This window comes from Capricornis sumatraensis, chromosome 6 (genome assembly GCF_032405125.1).
Source record: "Capricornis sumatraensis isolate serow.1 chromosome 6, serow.2, whole genome shotgun sequence".
Classification (NCBI taxonomy): domain Eukaryota; kingdom Metazoa; phylum Chordata; class Mammalia; order Artiodactyla; family Bovidae; genus Capricornis; species Capricornis sumatraensis.
This window is the reverse complement of record NC_091074.1, coordinates 95,161,854-95,185,785: the sequence shown is the minus strand read 5'-3', so window position 1 is coordinate 95,185,785 and position 23,932 is coordinate 95,161,854. Positions and strand designations below refer to the sequence as shown.

The window sequence follows — 23,932 nt, the reverse complement described above, 5'->3', positions numbered from 1 at the left end:
CTGAAATGAACGGACCTCGCTTACATATACAAACACAAGCAAACCAGAATACAATCAGGTGGTATCCCAACGTGGGTAACGTAAACAGTTAAATTACGAAGTCATTATTTTAAGCTCAAAATACTTCAATGAAAACGGCATACGAAAACCATATAAATTACATTTAAGGTCTGTACAGGATTCTAAAAAAAAATAATAATAACAATAATGTGCTCTGTACAATGTTGCCTCCTTTGTAACATTCCAAGGCCCCAAAACATTTTCCCTTGAATTCCAGAAAACTGGGCAAAATACACATGCAGGATAACTAAAAAATTATTTCACAAGAATACAAAATCATGTGGGTTTCTTTTAAGGCACATAACGTTTCAATACAGAACTCCCATTCCAGGAGCCCCTTCCTCATCAGACCCTGACAGGTGGCCACTTCTTGTTCCCATTCATCTTTGGTGGGTGAGGGGAGACTGTTACTGGCAGGTGAGGGGCAGCAGAGAGAAAAGCAGCCTCCTCCATCCTCAGCCTGCAGCCCAGCCACTGGGCATCACAAATCCCAAGGTCCCAACTTGTCGCAGGCCACTTCTTCCCAATGTTTGGACATACTCAATCCATAGGCAATACGGAGAGAAGATGTTACCTAATTTCCTTCAAAGCACAAGCACTGCTCACTGATGTCGACATTCAGGGAAATGTAGGTGGCACTGGGAGTCACCACGTGTCCTGCTGGGTTACTACCCTTGCCTGGTCAGGAGCCATTGGCCAAAAGACCCTCCAACCAAACAGGTGGGCACAGCACGGCTCTGTGCACAAGAGGACTGCAGAGGAGGACTTGGCACAGGGAGACTGCCCTCCACCCGAGGCTCGTGTCCGTCCACTCAGTGCCTGATGGCCCCATGGCCCTCAGGCTTCCAGCTGGACCTCAGCCTCGCCCATCTGCAGAGTGTCGTTGTCTCCCAGCAGCTCGGTCTCAGGGACCGAGCCATCCTCCTCCTCCTCCGCTTCCTGCACGGGGCTCTGGGCCACGTCTTCTGGGACATTCTGCACATCCTCAGTGCCCTCTGAGAGCAGGGCTGCCCTGTCCGCCACCGACGTATTGGAAGGCGCGGTGGTGACATACCCCGTGCTGGTGGAGCCGCTGCCGCTGTGATGGGAGCCGGGCTTGGGGACCATCTGGGCGGGCACCTGCTGTGGGGCCATCTGCATTGGGATCTGGACCGGGTAAAAGTTGGGCAGGTAGGCCCCATAGGCCGGCACCGGCTGGTACCCATTGACCGGGATGTAGAGCTGGGGAGGGGGCACCATGGGTCTGATCTGGCCCTTCATGGGGATGAACTGGGGCTGTGGGAAGGGCTGGGCCTTCTGCTTGGGTCCCCCGTAGCGGGCGTTGCTGACGTTGCTGACCGGGCTGGTGCTCAGCGAGCTGGTTTGTGTGGCGTTGCTGGCGCCCGAGGTCTGGGCTGAACTGTTGTAGGTGGACAGGTTGCCCCAGGCGCGCAGGCGACTGTGGATGTCCTTGAAGCGGGGCCGGCGGCTAGGGAACTCGTGCCAGCACTCGATCATCAGCGCGTACACCCAGGCCGGGCAGTCGTCCGGGCAGGGCAGCACCTGCCGGCTCCGGACCATCTCCACCACGTCCTGGTTGGAGTGGCCGCAGTACGGCTGCAGGCCATAGCTGAACACCTCCCACAGGACCACACCGTAGGACCAGATGTCCGAGTCCACTGAAAACTTGCCGTACATGATGGCCTCGGGGGACATCCAGCGGATGGGGAGCAGCGCGCTGCCCGTGAGCTTGTAATAGTCTGCCGAGTACACTTCGCGGAAAAGCCCCAAGTCCGAGATCTTCACGGTCAGCTTGTCATACACCAGGACGTTGCGGGTGGCCAGGTCTTTGTGGACCACGTGGTGGCTGGACAGGTACTCCATGCCCGCGGCAATCTGCGCCACCACATGCACGAAGTCTGGGGGCTCCAGGGCAGACTTCACCGTGCGGTCGTCATCCGTGCTGCCCACGTCCGAATGCGGCGAGCGCATGACCAGAAACTCATGCAGGTCACCGTGTGGGCAATAGCTGAAAATCATGCTCAGGGGTTGGTCCTTGGTCACCACGCCCAGCAGGCAGACGATGTTGGGGTGCTGCAGCCGTGCCCGAAGCAGGGCCTCGTGCCGGAACTCCTCCCGGAGCGGACCCTCCGCTTTGTCCTTCAGCGTCTTGATGGCCACGGCCTGGGTCTGCTCACCCGGCGCCGGGCCAAACAGATGGCCTTTGTACACCTTCCCGAACCGGCCCTCCCCAAGCTCCTCCATGAACCTCACGGTGGACAAGCTGATCTCCTTGAGTTTGGCCTGCCAAGAAGAAAAGCCCCAGTGAAACATTTCTGCCAAGACACCAGAAGGCAGAGCCAGACAGCTGGAGAAGGGGTCGGGTGGGGGCTCCTAGAGCCACTCCCTAGCCCCACCAGGCTCAGTTTTAGTCTGGATCACACACTGCTCTCTGCTCTTAAATGTGCTTCAATGCCATGGGACTGCCTGAAACCTTCAAATGGTCCCAACCAGGTTGCAAACAATGCCGCCACCCCAAGAAAGCATTGCAAAGTGTGTGGGTGAGGGTGGGTGTGTGCACACTGAGCTCCAGCTGTCCCAGGACACCACCCTCCCAGCCGTGTCCCCCACTGAGGGCCTCTGCTGCTGCTCCCTGCTATGTGCCCACCAACAGGCCCAGCCACCTCTGCTCGTCAGCAAGGCCCTGATGTCTATTTCCCTTGAACCCTGAGGTGTGCTTCCCACGATCTGAGTCATTTTTAGAGTCCAGGCCAGCTGCTCTCCAGATGAACCTCAAAGGGCCTGTCTTGCTGCTTCCTCTTGACTAGACTCTTCATTAGATGCCACATGACAGACGCACCACACTGGTGAAATTGATTCGAGTCTTGCATCTCTCAGCCTCTATAACTTCCTGCCCCTTCTGTGTGCCCAGCCCTGTCCTCAGAGGCTGTCTGAACCCAGGGGAATCTGTGTCCTCACCTGCTAAATCCCCTTCCACCCTGCCACCCCTTGCAAAAATTCAGTGATGCCTGGCTACAGAACTGAATAAGTCCAGCCTCCTCCACTTCAAAGCCCAGAGTGAAATGATTTTCCCCCCAAACTTGCAAGTAATGTAAATGCCCCTTCACTGAGGCTGGGTGAGCTTGGGGAGACCTCCCCCAGTGCTACACATTTCAGTTCATTCTCACCATCCTAGGAACTCAGGTTAGGGGTGACCTGCCCCTACTACCACCTCTATAAGACTGTTGCTCTGTCCTTCCCTGAAAAACAAAACAAAAGTCAGCCCAACCCCAAACTGACCAGAAAACAGGCCTTCATTCCTTAAAAATGCCATATTTGACCCTCAAGCTGTGGGGGCAATCTGAGTCCCTCTTTTGTGTGTCCTCCTGAGGGGACAGCTGAAGCACTGCTGAATGAGGAAAGCTCATTCCCAGCCCGTGATAATAGAGCAGGTCTCTGTCGAGGCAAAACAGTGAATTCCAAACTCACCTGCCATATATCCCCTAAGGAAGCAAATGTCCTAGTATATTTTAGAGAAGAAAGGGCAAAAAGAAGGCCCGTTTAAAATAATCATGTGTTGTGAATCAAGCAAATTAAGAAAGTGAGTACTGGGGGTAACCAATCTCCAGGTAGAGGTTACGCCTGGGGGAGCAGCCTCTTTAAATAAATACTGGCACAGAGACCTGCTTGTGCTGGTTGATAAGAGGCATTTCCACATCCTGGCTGGGCGAGGCCATCAGCTGCCGCCGCTGTGGCGTAGAGGCAGAAGCCTTCTGTTTATTCCGGCACATGCAGACCAAGAAGAAAAGGCACGCGATGACAAGGGGAATGGCGATGCTTGGAACCAAGATGTACAGAATTCCCATCCTGCTGCTGTCCTGGGGACCTGTGAACAGCAAGGCATCCATGGTTTTTCTGAAAATACCCCCCTTTTCAACTCGGCGTTCTCCACCAGCCCACTCCCGCCTCCACCTAAAATATTGAAGCACGAGTAGATAGTTATGTAAGCTGCATGAAGGGACAAAATTACAACCCAAACCTCGAAAAACATTGCTGCTGCTGCTGCTGCTGCTGCTGCTGCTAAGTCGCTTCAGTCGTGTCCGACTCTGTGCGACCCCAGAGACGGCAGCCCACCAGGCTCCCCCATCCCTGGGATTCTCCAGGCAAGAACACTGGAGTGGGTTGCCATTTCCTTCTCCAATGCATGAAAGTGAAAAGTGAAAGTGAAGTTGCTCAGTCGTGTCCGACTCTTCGCGACCCCATGGACTGCAGCCCACCAGGCTCCTCCATCCATTGGATTTTCCAGGCAAGACATTATGTACCCCAAAATGCACACCATGTGAGGCATGACCTAGAACTCCCTGCCAGGAGAGCAATTCAGAATACAGAGCACAGACAACAGACCCTAAAGGTCTTACAGTAGCGATCACCACCAACATGCTGCTTCCTAACCTGAATCCTGCTGGGCATAGTGCTCTGACCTTTTCGTGTTGACTAAACTTGATGAGTCGACTAAACTTGATGAAACACAAGTTTCATGCTGATCCTCAGTGAAAGGAACTGGATATTGGGATTAGAAATGATCCTTGACTTCATCCAACATTTTAGGGTTTTCCTCATGTTTGTACAATGAACATATATTCTTAAAAGGCAATCATTAAAAAAGCACATGATTTAAAAGCTCTGGCAGCCAACAAGTCTAACCCAACAATATGCAGCAGGGGCGCACAAATTCTTCAGAGACAATAGTTAAGATGCACAAACACTGAGGCTTCAGGATGCTTTTCTTTCTTTCTTTCTTTTTCTCTTTCTCTCTCTTTTTTTTTCCCTCTCTTTTTTCCTCTATGGTGAGGAGGAACACACTGTCTACCCCTACAGGATTCACAGGAAAGCACAGAGGGCGTTGGGCCGCAAGGTTGAAGCCCCTCGGTGCTGCCCTCCGAGGGAGAGTTAAGGCTTCTTCTCTGTGATGTGGAAAGCATGTTTTCCAAAGCCCCGCCCCCGACTGCCCCCAGCAGTTTTCCTCTTAACCTTGTGAATAATTACACGGGAACTTGGGCTTCCCTATAACCAGTGGTAATGAACTTTCCATCAGAAAGCAAACAAGTGATTTCTGGTCCATGTGGTCCCTTAAAGAGCTAATTCAGTTCTAAAAATCACCACTATCACCCGCATTGTCCCAAACCCAGTCTTGTTCCCTAGTCTCCAAAAGAAGATAAAAATCAAATACAACCACACACAAAACCCTCCTGGTCCCACTCTGGAGGCAGATGTTCTCAAAGCCTCAGGGGCAGTGGAGATTCTGGGTCATTTTTCCTGATTAAGGGCTACGAGGGAAATTTCCTGATCCTCGAGCCAAGATGAGATGTGGGCACTATCCATAGTTTCGTATATCCATTTATTTTATCATTATCTTTTAAAAATCATTGACAGAATAATGCTTATTAATAATTATAGTATTAGAGAAAATTGAATATTCTTCATATGTAATTTGGAAATGGCAATCCACTCTAATATTCTTGACTAGAAAATTCCATGGGCAGAGGAGCCTGGCACTATAGTCCATTGGGTCACGTCAGACACAACTGAGTATGCACACTTTTCACTTTATACCATTGTTATCAGGTTGGTATTCACTTATTTTTTTGATGTATATATTTAAGTTGAACATGAAATAACCAATATTCAACTAATTTGACATAGAAGAAGCAGCTCATACAGTTTTTGAGAATATAATTTAAATAGAACTCATTTAAAATAGAATCATATCGTCCATAGTTTCCTGCTCCTGGTTTTGTGGCAGAAAAATATACTAAACTATAAGGGCTTCCCTGGGGGCTCAGTGGTAAAGAATCTGCCTGCCAATGCAGGAGATGCAAGTTCGTTCCCTGGATTGGGAAGATCCCCTGGAGGAGGAAATGGCAGCCCCTTCCAGTATTTTTGCCTGGGAAATATCATGGACAGAGGAACCTGGCGGGCTACAGTCCTGGGATCACAAAAGAGTTGGACACAAATGAGCAACTAAACAACAACAACACAATATACCAGACTATGTTTGTTGAGAAACACACAGTGCCAGCCACTCATCAAGAACTGCCCACTGTCAAACGGCACAGATGAACTTCCATCTAATCCCTTGTTGGTAAACAACTGCCTGTTTATTTAGCTATCAGAAGTGATTCTGCAATAAATATCCTTGCATTTCTGCCCTTTTAAGTGCAAATATTTCTGCAAAGTAAAATTCCTGTGGCATTGCCAGAGGAAAGAACATACAAATTTACCTCTTGATTAAATTTTAATTACAAAAACAATAACTGCTCATTGTAAAAACATCTTGCAAGCGTGCTAAGTCACTTCAGTCATGTCCAACTCTTTGAGACTGTGGCCCGCCAGGCTCCTCTGTCCATGGGATTCTCCAGGCAAGGATACTGGAGTGGGTTGCCATTTCCTTCTCCAGGGGATCTTCCCAACCCAGAAACTGAACCCACATCCCCTGTGGCTCCTGAGTTGGCAGGCGGATTCTTTACCACTGAACCACCTGGAAAGGCCAGAGATAACGATGTCTGTAAAATTTGCAACCATGAACTACACACTTTCCTTCTAGTCATAATTTAAGAGAGAAACTTTAGGGAAAACAATTAAGAGATTTAAGTTCTATTTCCTCCTTACTCTGCTAAGTCTACGTGTAACAACTGAGCAGAGTGGGAGGTGAGGGAGGAGGAACAGGAGGCCTGCACCCCAACCACAGATGCTGGTCTGAGAAGCTGGTTGTAATTGTAATGGGAAGCATTTTCACTAATAGTGGGAAATGCTTGACAATGTTCACTGAGAAACAAGATGGCAAATTGAATATCCCAGGACCACACGTGGAAAGAGGGCTGACAGAAGGGCCCCCAAATGTAAACAGTAGTCTCTGCTGAGTGATGAAATTAGAGGTGATTTGCACATTCCTCTTTAGTTTTTTTTTTTTCCTTCTATAATTTAAATAGGCCTGTAATGACCAGGTATTACTTTTATAACCAGCCACGACTTTACATAAACCAAATAATCATGGTGGTGAAACACGGTGGGTGGGGGGTCCCAGAGCTACCAGCCTCCTGGTACAATGTCATCACAAAGTACACCCCCCAGTCAACATTTGAAAAAAAAGAGAGAATACATACTACAAGAGGGTACGTCACACAGTTCCATGCGTACGTTTTTATTCTGCGTGAAGCACCAGGGGCCTTCCATCTGCCCTCCAGGGTTCCGGCAGTAGGCATGCCCCCCTCCGAGCTCCGGGAAGTCAGTGCTTGTCAGGTGGTGGCTGTGGGGGTGCTGCAGGGCCCACGGCTGGCACTGGTGCCCCGACTTGGTGGTGCTCGCCGTCCCTCTGTAATCCGTGCCTGAGCCATTGTAGCACTGATGGTCTGCGAGAGAAGGTTTGTCAGGAGGCCCGAAAATTAAGAGGAAGCAGCCCTCCTCTGTGGGTCCAGGAAGCACCCATCTTCAACTATTCCAAAAAGGAATAACCAAATCACCTCGTCAAATCGGAATTTCCAAAAGACCAAGGGATTGGAGGTAACTTCCAAGAAAAGAAGTCCCCAAGCCCACAAATTAAATGGATGGGTGCACCAGGGACACATGTGGGGAAGAACCTGGTCAGAAGCTTATGACCCTGAAACAGCAGGCACCCTCACTCTATAATGACGATGTCAACCCTAACCTCAGGTTCACCTGCATTAGAAACAAAACCAAACTGTACAGGAGGGATGAGAAACTTCCAGACCTGGCCCCCAAACTCAGTGAGGGCAGGGCTCAGCCTGCTGTGAGCAGAGCCCCAGGCTCACTCCACTCCCAGGGGCCTCTTTGAGCCACACCTGGGGTGTGTGTTTGTTGAGTACCAGTTACACTGTGCTTGTGTGCAGGCACTGTGTTAAGAACTTTCTAAATACTAACTGATTTAATCTTCATTCCAGCTCCTGAGGTTAGTAGTTATCATCATGGTGTAATATGAGGAAACTGATATTTAAGCAACTTGCCAGGAGTTCATGATGTCAGCTGAGTTGCCAGGCTTTGGATGGTGCAGTGGGTCTGGAGACCAGGCTCTGGCCACCCTGGTGAGGAGCCCTGCTGCTCTAGGGAACTCTGGCCTCACCAAGGAAGCGAATATTTCCCAAGCCTGGGAGGAAGTCGACCTCTTGTCTGGGTCGGCTCCCCTCGAGGAGCACCACCATCCTCAGTCAGCTGCGAGAGATGCTTGTGCACCACAGGGAAGGCTTGAAAGAGGGCTCTGTCTTCCCCTAAGCTCCTTTCTTGGCGGTAGGCCCAGAGTCCTCCCGTCTTGGAGAAGCCAAGTGTGCGGCTCACTGGGCTAGAGTGACTTATTGGGGATCCACAGACAGGCAGCGTCAGGAAGGCTGTGCGCCCGGAACTAGATGATAGGGAGTCCGCACCCCGGGGCTGCCCTACCGGAATCGGGCGGGTCTGTGAGACTTTCCTGGACGGCTGGAATGGGGTCCCCAGGTTCTAAGAGGCAGGACCCAGGTCCTGGGGGAGGACGCGTGGGGACTCACAGCGGCCCAGCCTCTCCGCTGGGATGCCGATACGCATGCAGTTGGCGGCGTCGGGGCTCTCGGGCATGGGCAGCGCCTCGCACTTGGGCAGCTGCAGCCGCATGAGGATGAGCGGGTTGGAGCGCGCGATCGTGTACTCCTGGCGGCACAGGTCGCTCTCCAGCACCTCGCACTCGTCCCGGCACAGTTCGCGCGGCTTGGGCGCCCGGGAGCGCGCGTCGCACAGCGGGAACACGAAGTGGCAGAAGGACGGGATGGCGAACTGCGAGCACTGGTCCGATAGGTGCGTGGAGGTGCCGATCATGGTGAAGGCGGCTGCGGAGGAGGCGAGGCCACAGTTAGCGTGGGGTGGGCCCTGCTTCGGGGCAAACACCCTGCGCGGCCACCCCTGCCCAGCGCCCCCCGGTCCCATCTTCGGCCCAGGAGCAGTGCGCTGCCCGAGGCCCCTGGTCCCACCTCCTGTCCAGGTCCTCGACCCTGCCCGGCACCCTGGCCCCCATCTCTCGTCTGTGCCCACCCCCAGCCCTCTGGCTTGCCTTCTGCTGGCCCAGACTGGCTCTCAGGAGAGCAGCACCCCAGGGAGCACTCGGGCCGCCCAGATTTGCACGTGACACAGAAAGGCCCTGGTCCTAGGGCTTCCCTAACGAACATCAAAAATGAAACAAGGAAGGAGGAAAACCAGGCCGCAGATCTCATCCTTAGACACCACTTCCAAGGCAGAAAGATTCTGGTACCAGACCTAGAACCACTTCCTGAGGTCCTGTTATGAACTGGCTCTGCCAGTTCGTGGTAGGTGAAGCCATGGGCTGAGTGGCTTCTAGAAGGAGAGGTTGGAGAAGAGGCACAAGGCTGGAGCTTTGGTCTTCCTGACATCTTGGAGCCTGTGTGCAGAGAGGCCTGGCCAGGGAGTGGACGACCCAGGGTATGAACACAGTGAGCCAGAAAAATGAATGATCAGCCCTGTGACCTGCGGCCCAAGAAGGAGTCCATGACAATGGGAGTGGACGGTGGGGATTCCTTCCGGTGGAGTCTGGGGAGAGCCCAGAAACAACCAGAGGAGGTTCAAAGCGGGGAGAGGGGCAGGGCTTTGTGAAGGAGAGCGGAGAAGCAAGCCATCACAGGAGTGTCTGGAGCCCGGGTCAGCTGGCTTGCTTTTAGGGGTGAGACATCACAGGATGGTGCTTGATGGGAAGAACTGACACCTGCATGGACAAAGGAAAGGGGTGGGCACTGCAGAGACCAAGTCTGGGCCGGTGGATGAGAGCAGAGTTGCCAGTGGCAGGAGGGAAGGTGTGCACTCCAGGGCCCTCTCCTCCGGGTTGTGGCAGTCAGCGTTCAAAGGAAAGCATCAGCTGCCCCATCTGTGCCCACCCCACTTTGACCTGTGGAGGACCTGACTATAAGGATCTGATCCTGGCCAGTTAGAGAAAGAGAGGTCCCTGTGCCTACACTCTCTGCTGAGAGGAGGAGAGAGAACCTAGAGAGGTTGGAATTTAGTCCTTGGGACATTTCAGCTCCACCTATCACCTGTAGTGCCATGCCTAGTGCGGCCAGCAGGTGGCACTGCTGGCACCCATTTCCCTCCAAAGACCAGCAAGGTACCCATGGCTGGCACTGGGTTAGGTGAGCTGGCATGGGAGCACGGTTCTGGCCCGGCCCTGTCACTTACCACAGGACTGGCAGTCACTCAGTCCTTTCTGTACCTGGGTCTCTTATCTGTCAAGTGTTGAGGCCACACTTTGGGAAATGGAAACCCACGTGGAGCCTATAAAATAGTGCAGGCGGTAAACAGCCCCTTTGGTCCCCGGGGCTCTGGTAATAGGCTGTCTCCATGCACCGCACGCAGCACTGGGTGCTGGGAACTCTGTAGTGTGTTCACCATGTCATCCTTAGCCTTTGGGCCCTTCTGGCCAATATTAAAATTGTGGAATAAAAAAGGAAGAGGTTGAGGTGCAGGGTCTCTTAGGGTTGGCTGGTGAACTGGGTTTGAACCCAGTTGAGTCTCATCATGTGAGCTGACAACTGTCTACCAGAAGATCTGTCACCAATTTTGGCCTCTACTCCCAGGCGGCAAAAGGCCGAAGAAAGCCAGAGGTGGCATCGCTTTGGGGATATCAACTAAGAGGATGTGAAGGCCACCCCTTACAGGACTGCTCCTCTCCCCAATCCTGGAACCTATCAGGTGAGGACTTATTTCACCTGATGAAATAAGATGGTTCTAGGCATCACAGAGATCCAACAACTCATGTCCTTGTTTTCGTTTACATCCAGCACATCGCTTTGATGGTTCTGGGGCTCATTCCTGGGAAGCTTCCAGTGTCCCTGGAACTCGCTCTGACAAGCATTCTCTTCAAACAGACTGTATCCACAACCAACACAGTTTCTAAACCATCAGTCAGTCAGTCTAGAGCAACTTCACACTTACATTTTCAAAAATCCACAAATCTAGAGAACCCTCATTCTAAACTTTTATCTTTAAAAAATGCTATAACATGAGTCTGCTTCGATGTCTGAGTTGTTATCCTTTAAACTTCCTGAAGAAACAACTGAGAGACAGCCCTGTGCCTTGAATCAGTGTTTGCCAATTAGTGGGATACACAATTAATTCTGGAGTCTGTGGCTAGTATTTTAAACGATGATTAGAATGGAACAGAGGATGTCAGAGTGCATGGTTTATATTAAGGCTGGAAACAAGTTTTTTCTTTAATGAAATAAAACTGAAGGGAAAAATTAGCTTGCATTGCCTTTGTTAAAGTGAATGGTGTTTCCTGTAACCCATTTCAGTTCTATGAAGCAGATATATATGTATACTAAGTCACGATGTAAAGTATACTTTATACTGTGGGTTGTGATCAGAAAGCTCAAGAAGTTCTGCTTTAAATGGCATAAGGAGCTTTTCCAATGAGAGATACAAACAAGTTCAAAACATGTGCCCACTGGACCATTATAGCACCTTCCAGGATCTCGGAGTCCCATTACTGCCCTTCCAGGATCTTGGAGTCCCATTACTGCCCTTCCATTTCTCACTGGACACCTTACCGTGTCCTCAGGGGTCTCTGTAGCCATGGGCCAGGCAGGTTAGACCTTAGACCCTCCAGACTGAGGGTGAAAGACAAAGCCAGGATCAAACTGGACTTAGAAGAACATTCAGTGACACCTGCGTGAGTTTCTACCTGGGGTCCTCTTTGTACTCTTACAGGGCAGTGCTTTGCCAGCCCCTCTGCAAATCCCTCCAGAATCTCCAGGGAGCCCACATCAGGGATCAGCCTGGGTCAAGAATCACTGTGCAGAGAACCTAGTTCAACTGGGTCACCTGCCATCTTCACCCGATTCTCCTTGTTCCTTAAAAAGTCTAAGGAGAAAATGTGGGGGTTTGTGAGGAGAGCAGAGACAGAAGGGGGAGGGCTTTTTAGGGCCTTGGTTTAATTCATTTTCTCACTTCTCAAGGAGTTTCCCCCAGGAAGTTCTTAACATCAACTTCTAAAATGATGGAAAACGAGCACGTTCACTCCTAAAGGATCTGAACCACTCCTCATACAGTGGAGCAGGTAACCGAAGACCTGACTGTGCCCAGAAACCAAGGGCTGATGGGGGTCTGAGTTCACTGCAGGGTCCCTAGGGTACAGCTGTTGGCCTGGAACCTTTGTCCTCAATAGCTGAAAATATGGCCCAGGTACTTTGTACCCAAGCCAGGTTCCTTGTAACTCTGAGAAGGCACAAGAGCTAGGAAAGGCAGAACCAAGACTGAACATCACAGGTGCGGGCCTGGCCATAAGGGTAGTGGAGGGAAACAAGACAACGCAGGGCTTGGGAGCCGCTCAACAGACTGAAGTCAGTGTGTTCGTACACTCCAGGCAGACTGCGCTTGCTAATTTGCATATACAAATAGGAATATTTTAGGATAAACTGCAACCACTTCTGATAAAGGCCTCTGATTTTCTCTTGCAGGAGACATGACACAAGGATTCACTGGCCATGGTTGTAAAGGACAAAATACACAAATGGGATTGAAAACACACCAGCGGGGCGACAGGCAGCTGCGTGCATGCTCAATGTCTCAGAACAGAGGACTGCACTCCTACCTGTGATTCGGTTTTCAATCTCCCCCTGCATCTGGAGAGAGTCCACGTAAATGGTCCGGTTCCCAATGAAACGCGCACAGGCAATTCCCCGGTAAGGCTGGCAGAATCCATCCTCATGGTAGTCGTCCCTGGGAAAAACACACGATCCATGAGCACACTGAAATTATCCCCAGTGATTTTTTTTCTCTTTTTAAATCCAGCATCTGGTGAGCTAGCCATCTTGTCTCTTGGCATGTACCTGAATAAACTGGAAACTTCTGTCCACACAAAAACCTATGTGTGTGTGCTCAATCATGTCTGACTCTTTACAACTCCATGGACTGTAGCCTGCCAGGCTCCCCTGTCCATGGGATTTCCAAGGCAAGACTATTGGAGTGGGTTGCCATTTCCTACTCCAGGGGATCTTCCCAACCCAAGGAGTGAACCTATATCTCTTGTGTCTCCTGCATTGGCAGGTGGATTCTTTACCACTGCACCATCTGGGAAGCCCACAAAACACACACACACAGACATTTATAGCAGCTTAATCCATAATTGCCAAAACTTGGCAGCAGCCAAAATGTCCATAGTGAACAAAAAAACTGTGGCACATCCAGGCAATAGAATATTTACTCAGCACTGAAAAGAAAAGAGCGATATGAAAAAAAAAAACATGGAGGCAACTTAAATGCATGTAACTAAGTGAATGAAATCAGTCTGAAATGGCTGCATGCATACTGTGTGATCCCAATTCTATGACATTCTAGAAGAAGCAAAATTATGGAGCAGTAAGAACATAGATGAATGCCAGAGGGTTGGTGGTGGGGGTTGGTGAACAGGAAAACAGGAGATTTTTAGGGCAGTGGATCTACTCTGTATGATACTTTAATGGTGGACACATGTTATTATACATTTGTGCAAACCAGAGAATATGCAACACCAAGAGTGAACGAGCCTTATCGTAAATCATGCTGCTACTGCTCAGCCACTTCAGTCATGTCCAACTCTTTGTGACCCCATGGACTATAGCCTGGCCAGGCTCCTCTGTCCATGGGATTCTCCAGGCAAGAATACTGGAGTGGGTTGCCATGCCCTCCTCCAGGGGATCCTCCTGACTTCAGCTAATAATAATGTATCAATATTGACTGGCTTATAGCTGTGGTGTTGGAGAAGACTCTTGAGAGTCCCTTGGACTGCAAGGAGATCCAACCAGTCCATCCTAAAGGAAATCAGTCCTGAATATTCACTGGAAGGACTGATGTTGAAGCTGAAACTCCAATACTTTGGCCACCTGATGCGAAGAACTGATTCATTTGAAAAGACCCTGATGCGGGAAAGATTGAAGATTGTTGGAGAAGGGGACGACAGAGGATGAGATGGGTGGACGGCATCACCGACTCAATGGACACGAGTTTGAGTAAACTCCAGGAGTTAGTGATGGACAGGGAGGCTTGGCATGCTGCAGTCCATGGGGTCGCAAAGAGCCAGACATGACTGAGCAACTGAACTGAACTGAACTGGCTTATAAACTGTAACAAACGCACCATACTAACACAAGACGTTACTGATAGCGAAAATTGTATGTGGAGATGGGGGGAACGAGTACCAGAGCTTTCTCTATACTTTCTGTTCAATTTTTCTGTAAACTTAAAATTGACCTAAACTATCCAGTACTTTGGGCACCTCATGCGAAGAGCTGACTCACTGGAAAAGACTCTGATGTTGGGAGGGATTGGGGGCAGGAGGAGAAGGGGACAACAGAGGATGAGATGGCTGGATGGCATCACTGAATCGATGGATGTGAGTCTGGGTGAACTCCGGGAGTTGGTGATGGACAGGGAGGCCTGGCATACTGCAATTCATAGGATCGCAAGGAGTCAGACATGACTGAGTGACTGAACTGACTGATAGAGCCTATTAATTAAAAAAAAAAAATTCGGCATCTCTAAGGTAGGGTGGCGGGGGTGGGGGGTTGAGGTGGGAATGAAACTAGTTGAGTATGAAGCACTAGTTGAGTATGAAAGATGGATCGAAAAACATGAAGCATACACATAGGTGTGTACATGTTCATGCCTATGTTCAAATACACACAGAATATTAACAGTCGATGTGTTCCATGTTGGTCTTAAACCACACTGGAAACATGACACCTCTATTAACTTCCACTGTTTGCAAGCAAGGCTTCTATGAAGATGATGATCATTTGGAAACTGTGTTCTACCATTAAGCAATAGGAGAGAATTCTTTCAAATGGAGAAAGGCAATGGAGAGGATGCCAAAGAGTCAGGCAGGACCTCAAAGAGTTTGTACAGTCAGAAGTGCTCATTACACGACAGAGGAGGGACCTCATCATTGCTCCACAGCACAGACCATGTGTACAAATATGGGGGGCAGAGAAGGAGACTCTCACAAGCACAACCGTCCCTCTTGCCCCCAAGTCCAACCTTCCCAGCCTGGAGGGAATAGCCTGCACACGTCCCTTTGGAGTCTGTGCTAAATTATTTTCAGTAAAACCTGTTAGTCCTGCCTTCGGCTGATGAATTCAGTCATTCTAAGCAGATAGATGATTTTTAAAGTGGCCCTGAGGATGCTCCAAGGAGATAGTAAAAGTGGGCTAAAGCACATATATCAGGGCTGCCATCCACTGTGGAGCAAATGGGGTGTTGTGCTCCCACAACAAGTTTCAGCAAGTGCCTCAGGCCTGCAATCTGCTTGCTTTCCAGCAAATCTGCAACCTGCCATAAGCCCACCACCTGTCATCCACCCTACATTGACTTAAACCATCCCCCAGTGAAATCTGGGTTGTGTCCAAATTAACCAAATGGACTTAAGAATGCCTATCTTAGCTTTCTCGCAAATGGAAATCGGGACGCTTGTGACAGTGGAGACAGTGGTCTGGCAGGACACAGTCTCTTCAGCCGCCTCTGGCTCTCTCCCTCGTTTGCTGTCTTCCTGGCCCCTGAAGAAAATCTCTTTTTCAAAGAAAAGAACCTGGAGCCATAAATAATCTAAAGCAGGTGATTCTGGTGTCAGCGAGAGCCGGGCCCCCTTTCTCTCAAGCTCGCGGGCCATTATTTCTTTGGGTCAAGAACTCCTTAAACATCGTTTAAATAGGCAAGCACATGTGCTAACAAAACACGCCCAACCCACTTCTCTCTCTCTTTGCGAGCTGGCGTTAACTGCTGATTAAACTAAAACAAATGCCTACACTTGCCAAATACAGAAACACAAGTACAAGTCAACTTTGCCCTGGTGTTCGAGTTCCGTGTCACCGTTTGCAGACTGGGTTTAGGGGGCTTGCCTGAGATGCCAGGAGAAGCATTAAGATGTGCATTTTCTTATTATCGTCAGCTCTACAGAGGATACGAGATTTGATTCAGTTGGTCCCTTGGGTGACCCCACAAGGACGAGTCACTTCCTTTCTCTGCCTCAAGAGTCAGGGACTAGAAAGCCTGGTCTATCACTGTGGGCTTCTCTTTGGCTTCACGTGCCCACAGGATTGGGGAAGCAACAAGGATACAGGCAAGACACACTGAGAAGGGGCTTAAGGGCATCACACTGCACCCACGGGCTTCTAATCTGAATTTTAGAGAATTGTCCAGAAACACAAACAGAAACGTTTGTACAATGACATCCTCCAGGCTTCTGAATTTTGAGAGAACAAGTGGGAATTACTTGTCAATCTCAAACAGTTACGTCTTATCTTCACCTGGCATTGCTTGGGTCCTCTAAAGAGTGACAGCGCTGCAGAAAATCTGTACAACCAGTCATTCAGAGACCAAAGAAAAATGCTGACACAGAAAATCCCTTAAACCATACCAGTGAAACAAGCATGCTCACGAAATCTCAGAACGTCAATGTGATAGAAACTTAGTTTTGGAAATCTCCTTCATTCCTGATGCCACCAGGCACTAATAGCACAGATAAAGAGGAAACCTTTATAGCAATAAGTTCATAGTAAGGGAGGAGAGAGACAGAAATAACTACAATCTTAGGTTAAAAAAAAAAAAGCTACGAGAAGGGAGTTGGAGATTGGGAAGAAAAAGAAAAAGGAATCATTATACTGTGATAGAAAACGTTTCTTCACAAAGGGGTGAGGAGATAGTGGGCCACGTCAGCACCGTCCCTGTAATGGTACCTGCTAGAAACAAAAACTGGTTTGAAGAAAAGCTTAGAAAAATTCCTTGTTATAAACAATGAATAATCTTTAAAGGAAAGCAGGCTCCTTTGAGGTTGAAAAGTAATCAATACCAAAACTCAAAGATAGTTACAAATTATGTAGGAAGGTAAATTTCCCCCCCAAATGTTTTTGTTGAAACTGGTTAAATAATTTCATAATTGTTACTGTTATTATGGGAAGGTCTGTTTGTCTGTGATAAATAGGCTTCCTGCTTCCAGAGGAAGCAGCATCTTTAACAAAAATGGACCCTAAACTCAGTAAGCTTCGGATGACCTGCTAGTAATCTAGTGAGCTGCTGTGACAAAACACTTTTCAGAAGGAGATGACAAAATCTAGAGTATAAACCACAATGTCTGGGGTACAATAAAAAATCACCTGTGAACGCATGTGAAGAGACAAGAAAATATAACCTATGGTCACGAGAAACAAACCCAGATGTTAGACTTAGAAGACCAGGACTTTAAGGAACCATAAGTATGGGAAACAATGTACAAAAGAAAGTATAATGAAGATATTGGTAATCTCAGGAGAGATGGAAACTGTAAAAGAATCAACTAGAAGAACTAAAACATATAATCTCCAATAAAACATTTATGATATGATACTAACAACAGATTGGATAAAATTAGAAAAAAAATTTGGTCAACTTGACAGGTCAATGGAAAATTTCCAAACTGAAACAGAGAGACCTAAAGATCTACAAAAAATTAAATAGAGCTTCAGTAAGTTATAGGAAAGTACAGGAGATCTAACACAGACAGTCAAATTCCAGGAGGAAAAGGGAGATACTCAGAGTTGGGGGGAAAGGTTTGAAGAAATGATAGCCAAAATTTCTCCAAATTTGATTAAAATACAGTAATACCAATTAATGAATGTAAGTGAAAAGTGAGCAGAATAAATACAAAGGAAACCATGGCTGCTGATATCACAGTTAATTTGCTAAAAACTTAGGATAAACAGAAAAGGTAGGAAATAAAAAATAATGGCTGATTGCTCATCAGAAACAATGCAAAACAGAAGATGGGAGAATGGCGGCTTCAGTGCACCAGCAGAGAAAAATGAGATGCGAATCTGGAACTCTATACTCGGCAAAAACATCTTTCAAAAAAAAGGGCCTATTAACCAAGAGACATAACATGAATGAACCTAATTATCAGAGTTTCAGAATATACGAACAAGAATTAACAGAACTAGAGGACAAAACAGAAAGATCCATAATTATAGTTGGAAATTTTAATACCTGTCTCTCAGCAATTAACTGAACTAGACACAATTTAGTGAAGAAACAACAGAAACACTAACCACGCCCTCGACCCTTGGATATCTGTAGAACAATATACCCAATAAGATAGCATGTATGTGTCAGCATACATGGCAGTTCACCCAGACAGACCATATGCTTTTCATAAAATAACTCACAATAAATTTTTAAAAGTGAAACCATAAATTTCTGATTACACAGAACTAAGTTAGAAACCAATAACAAAAATACATTTAGAACTTCTCCAACTGTTTGGAAATTAAGTAGCACACTTCTAAGTAACCTTTGTGCTCAAAAAATGTAAGAAAAATTAAATAGTATTTTAAGTGGAATGAGAAAACATAAAATATGAGAAATGAAAACAGGATACCCCAAATTATGGAATGTAGCTAAAAGAGTAATTAAGAGAGAACTTTATAGCTCTGAATGCTTAAGTTAGATAAGATTTTACACCTTAAGAAGTTGGGAAAAGAATGTCAAGTTGAAGTAATTAGAAGCAAATACTAATGGTGAGAGAGGAAATCAATAAAATAGAAAACAAACAATAAAAAAATCAATAAAGCCAAATGTTGATTCTTCAAAAATTAACAAAATCGCTACTGCTGCTGCTAAGTCACTTCAGTCGTGTTCGATTCTGTGTGACCCCACAGACAGCAGCCCATCAGGCTCCCCCGTCCCTGGGATTCTCCAGGCAAGAACACTGGAGTGGGTTGCCTTTTCCTTCTCCAGTGCATGAAAGTGAAAAGTGAAAGGGCTAACACTGAGAAAAAACAGATTAAAAGAAAGCACACATTACCAACACCAGGAATGCACAAGGGGACTCACCAAAGACTTTGAAGATGTTAATGATAATAAGAAATTTATGAACAAATAAATGAACATACTCAACAACTTAGAAAAAAATGATAAATGACAATATACCAAAATAAGTACAAATAGGAATAAAAACTCAGATTAGCCCCAAATCTCTTGGAGAACTTGGAGTTGTAATCAGAAACGTTCCCATGATTAAAACTCCAGTCCAAAATAAAAGAAACTGGTGAATTCTATCTAGTATTTAAAGAAGAAACTTCAGGAATTTTAAATAAACTCTTTCAGAAGATAAAGAGTAAGATGTACTTTCTAGTTCATCTCACAAGGCAAACGTACCTAGATACAAACAGCTGACAAGTATGTTCCAAGGACATTATAGGCCAGTAGACCTCCTGATCAAAAGGGCAACAGGATCCTCTAAACACTAGCAAACTAGACTGAGCAAAATAAAAAGACAATATAGAATTGGGTAGTGAGCCAAAATGGGTTAACCCAGGAGCACAAAGTTCCTTCATTTAAAAAACATTTAAAAAACAACTACTGGAAACACAGACTCAAAGAGAGAAACCATGTATTAATTTCAGTTAATATAAAAAAGTCTTAGTCGCTCAGTCCTGTCCAACTCTTTGTGACCCCATGGACTATAGCCCGCCAGGCTCCTCCATCCATGGGATTTTCCAAGCAAGAATACTGGAGTGGGTTGCCATTTCCTTCTCCAGGGGATCTTCCCAACACAGGGATCAAACCCCAGTCTCCCACATTGTAGGCAGACTCTTTACCATATGAGCCACCAGACAAGCCCAAATATAAAAAAGGCAGTTGACAAAACCAATACTCATTCATTTTCAAAACTTTCAACAAAGAAAATAACTTTGTCATTCTAATGAAAAGGCATCTATGAAAAAGCCGTAATGAATTTCTTACTTAATGGTGAAATAAGGAATATTTTCCCCATAGATATAAGACAAAGATACCTGCTCTTACATTTTCTACCCAACATCACCATGAAAGTCTTAATCATTACAAAAAGGAGGTAGAAGAGAGATGGTAGATAGACAGATAAATAGCTGACAGATTAGAAACGAAATAAAACTGTCTTCAGCCATAGATGACACAACAAACAGAAAATTCTAATGAATATATTTAAAACCTATAAAAATTAATATGGATTTCATAAAGTCACATGATAAGGTCAATATAATCAATTATATTTTTACATTTGAGCAACAATTAGCAAATGAAATTTTTTTAAAACATCATTTACAATAACATTAAAAATACATGGAGGAGTAGCCAAACTATAGAAAGAAAACAGAATGGTGATTGTGAAGGGTTGAGGAGGGTGGAAAGGGGGGTGGTTATTGTTTAATGGATACAGAGTTTTAATCTGGAAAGATGAAAATGTTCAAGAGGGATGTGATGATGGTTGCATAATAATGCATATGTGCTTAATGCCTCTGAATTATGCACTTAAAATGTTTAAAGTACTTAGAAATAAACCTAACAAAATATGCACAAAACTTCCGCACATAAAACTTCAAAATATCGCAGAGAGAAAGGAAAGAAACTCTAAATAAATAGAAATACATACCATGTTCATAGACTGGAACACTCAGTAGTTTAAAGAAATCAAGTCTCACAAAGTGCAATATCACCCCATGAAAATGCTAGCAGGCTTTCCTCACAAACTTCCTTTTATTACAAAATAAAAAATAACTATATAATGAGAAAATGTATCTTAACCAAGCGAGAAAAATTAACATCACCAATAAGGGGCAAACTGATGTGATATACCTTTAGATATGATACCCTGAGAAAGAAACATCACTTACGTTATTTCAGTAAAAATGTACAAATAGAATGTAATTGTGAGTAAACATCAGTCAAACTGAAATTTAGAGATATTCTACACAATAATAGCTCTTCACTTATCAAAAATCTCAGTGCCATGAAAGGTCCAGGAACTACTGCAGAGTAAAGAGGACTAAGGTAGCATGGTGAGGAGCCTGTGTCCAGGAGTAGGGGATCTAAAGGGCATTACTGGGACAATGAAAGATATTGGAGTGTGAATGGTAATCCAGACACCCTTAAGATGAAGCTGTTGTTCTGTAAGGAAATATTGTTGGTCTTAGGGAATATACACTGAATTGTTAAAGGGCAAAGCGGTATAATGAATGCAACCTACTCTCAGATGTTTCAAAAGACAATAGTGGCAGCTGCAGAGGGAATGATAAGCCTACGGCAAAATGATAAAAATTGGTCAACCTGGGTAAAGACATATGGGATTACTTATTACTATTCTTGTAATGTTTTCATAAGTCTGAAGTTATTTCAAAATCAAAAGTTAAAAACATCCTAGTAGGCACTTTGGTAGAAATTGACAAGCTAAATCTAGACTTTAAATGGAAATGTGAAGTTACTAGAGCAGCCGAAACAATCATGAAAGAGAGTAACAATGATGGAAGATTTCACACCTTAATTTTAAGACTTACATTTATCAAGACAATATAGTGTTAGAATATAAGGATAGATCAATAGAACATAACAGAGAATTCTAAATGTATCTTCATATGTAGTCAAGTGATTTTCAATAAATATACTAAGGTATTCGAAGAAGACAGGATAGTCTTTTCAAAAATGATGTCAGAACAACTGAATTTTTGTATGGAAAAAAACAAACTGAAATCCATTAACTCACACCATACATAAATATTGCTTTGGAGATGGATCACAGACTTACACATAAAAGCTAAAATTAAAAGCTAGTAGAAGGATACACAGGAAAGTATCTTTATAGTATTTAGGTAAAAGCAAAGATTTCTTAGACATGATGCTTAAATGAAAAAAATGATAAATTAGACTTACCAAAATTAAAATTTCCTGCTCATCAAAAGAAAGCATTAAGAAAATAAAAAAGATAAACCACAACCTGGGAGAAGACACTTTATATATCTGACAAAAGAACTTGCATAACTCAATAGGCAGACATACAGCACAGTAAAAACTGGACAAGAGAACTAACAGATACTCCGCAAGTGTGTCCTTAGAAGATGGTCCCATTTTCAGTGATTGAGGAAATGTAACTGAACCAAGATAAATCATTGCAACAAAAGGTACTAGAATGGCTACAATCAAATGACAATATCAAACTTTGGTAAGGATGTGGAGCAACTGGAACTCTCATATACTGCTGATGGCAGTGTAAAATAGAATGATCACTTTGAGGAAGAGTTTGGTTATTTCTTATACAGTTTATATATACACATACCATCTGACTGAGCAATCTCATACCTTGGATTTATCCTAGAAAAATGAAAACATGTTCCCTAAAATTAAACATCCATAGCAGTTTATTTATATAACTGCTCCAAACTGGAAGCCCAAATGTCCATAAACATATTGTAATATCTTATACAATAGATACTTATGAATAAAAAAGAATAAACCACAGAAAGTATTTTTCAGATGCTATATTTTGAGAAAAAAGCCAAACATAAGAGTCTCCCAGGAAAATGTAAGCAGAAGAAGGCAGGCTATTTTAGTTTTTTTGTCTGTTTTTTTTAATTCATTGGTGGGCCCCCAATAACTTAAACAGGGCTTGGCACATAGCTGATCCTTAATATAAAATTGTTAAAAAAATGAATAAATGAATTAATGATTTTCTTGAAAATTAGGCATCATAACTTATTCCTCTCTACTTCTGAGATGAAACACTTACAGCATCCAATTATACTGATATCATGTTTGATATCAGTAAATGTGAACTGAGCACATTCATTCATAAAATCAACACCAACATTCATGTCATGAAATCAAAGTCAGCAGAACCTTTCAGAAACACTGGATTTTGCAATGTCTATTCTTAACACTGGGATCACAGGAGGCAGGGACACAGTGGCTCTGACACTAATAATTCACCGGCAAGTAAACATTCTCTCCTACCATGTTCAGGGGGCTGGTCCCTCTCACATCAGCCTTGGAAGATTGGTGACTTTCGGGTGAATCTAGAGGTTAGTATGTAAAAAGTTCTCATCCATGCATAACAGGACATATTAGCTTATGTGCTGAGTTGCTCAGTTGTGTCCAGTTCTTTGTGACCCCATGAACTATAGCCCACCAGGCTCCTATCAAGAATACTGAAGTGGGTTGCCATATCCTCTTCCAGGGGATCTTCCTAACCCTGGGAACAAACCAGGTCTCCCACATTGCAGGCGGATTCTTTACCATCTGAGCCACCAGGAAAGCCCAAGAATACTGGAGTGGGTAGCCTATCCTTTCTCCAGGGGATCTTTCCAACTCAGAAATTGAACCAGGGTCTTCTGCATTGCAGGCAGACTCTTTACCAGCTGAGCTACTAGAGAAGCTCATACATGGGTTCAAATGAAAACAAAGAGTTGCTGGGAACATTCAGTGTGCTGCTACCATCAACTGCTAATATTATCATTACTGCTAAAGCACAAACACTTTCATTTGTGTCACTATGAGATCTGAATTAAGGAGAGTGTGTGTGTATTCTCTGATTACTTTACCTGTGATTGGGTTTAGCCACTTACCACTAATCTTAAAAAGAATTAAGTTTTTAACTTTCATTTAAGTTCTGCACTATGGGATTTAAGGGGAGTTATATTTTCCAGAAAAAAAGAACCTATCACAAGAAGTCACAGAGAAAAATATTAGGTTGGCTTCTCTCCTCCTTCCAACTCAATCTGATTGCATGCTAAGTCACTTCAGTCATGTCCGACTCATGGACTATAGTGAGCCAGGCTGCTCTGTCCATAGAATCCTTTAGGCAAGAATACTGGAGTGGGTAGCCATTACCTTCTACAGGGGGTCTTGACCCAGGGATCGAACCCAGACCTCCTGCATTGCAGGCAAATTTTTTACCATCTGAGCCACCAGGGAAGCCCTCAATTTGATTAGTTGGTGGTTTATGAATTTAACATCAAATGCTAAACGTTAGCCTTTTGTCTGAGTTAGTTTACTTTTACCAACTTGTTAGTAAGGCAGCTTGGTTTCTCCTGAA

The 23,932-nt window shown here is 45.5% G+C and overlaps 1 protein-coding gene across 1 annotated transcript in view; it reads right to left on the bottom strand.

Moving 5' to 3' along the window:
- Positions 1 to 897: 897 nt before the first annotated feature.
- ROR2 (receptor tyrosine kinase like orphan receptor 2) overlaps positions 898 to 23,932 on the bottom strand; it is a 242,174-nt gene continuing 219,139 nt past the window's right edge. The window contains exons 5-9 of the mRNA XM_068974478.1: positions 12,677 to 12,804; positions 8,595 to 8,909; positions 7,203 to 7,448; positions 3,723 to 3,925; positions 898 to 2,343 (exon numbers count right to left, since the gene is read on the bottom strand). Coding sequence (XP_068830579.1) covers positions 898 to 2,343; positions 3,723 to 3,925; positions 7,203 to 7,448; positions 8,595 to 8,909; positions 12,677 to 12,804 — 2,338 coding nt within the window. The remainder of the gene's footprint in view (positions 2,344 to 3,722; positions 3,926 to 7,202; positions 7,449 to 8,594; positions 8,910 to 12,676; positions 12,805 to 23,932) is intronic.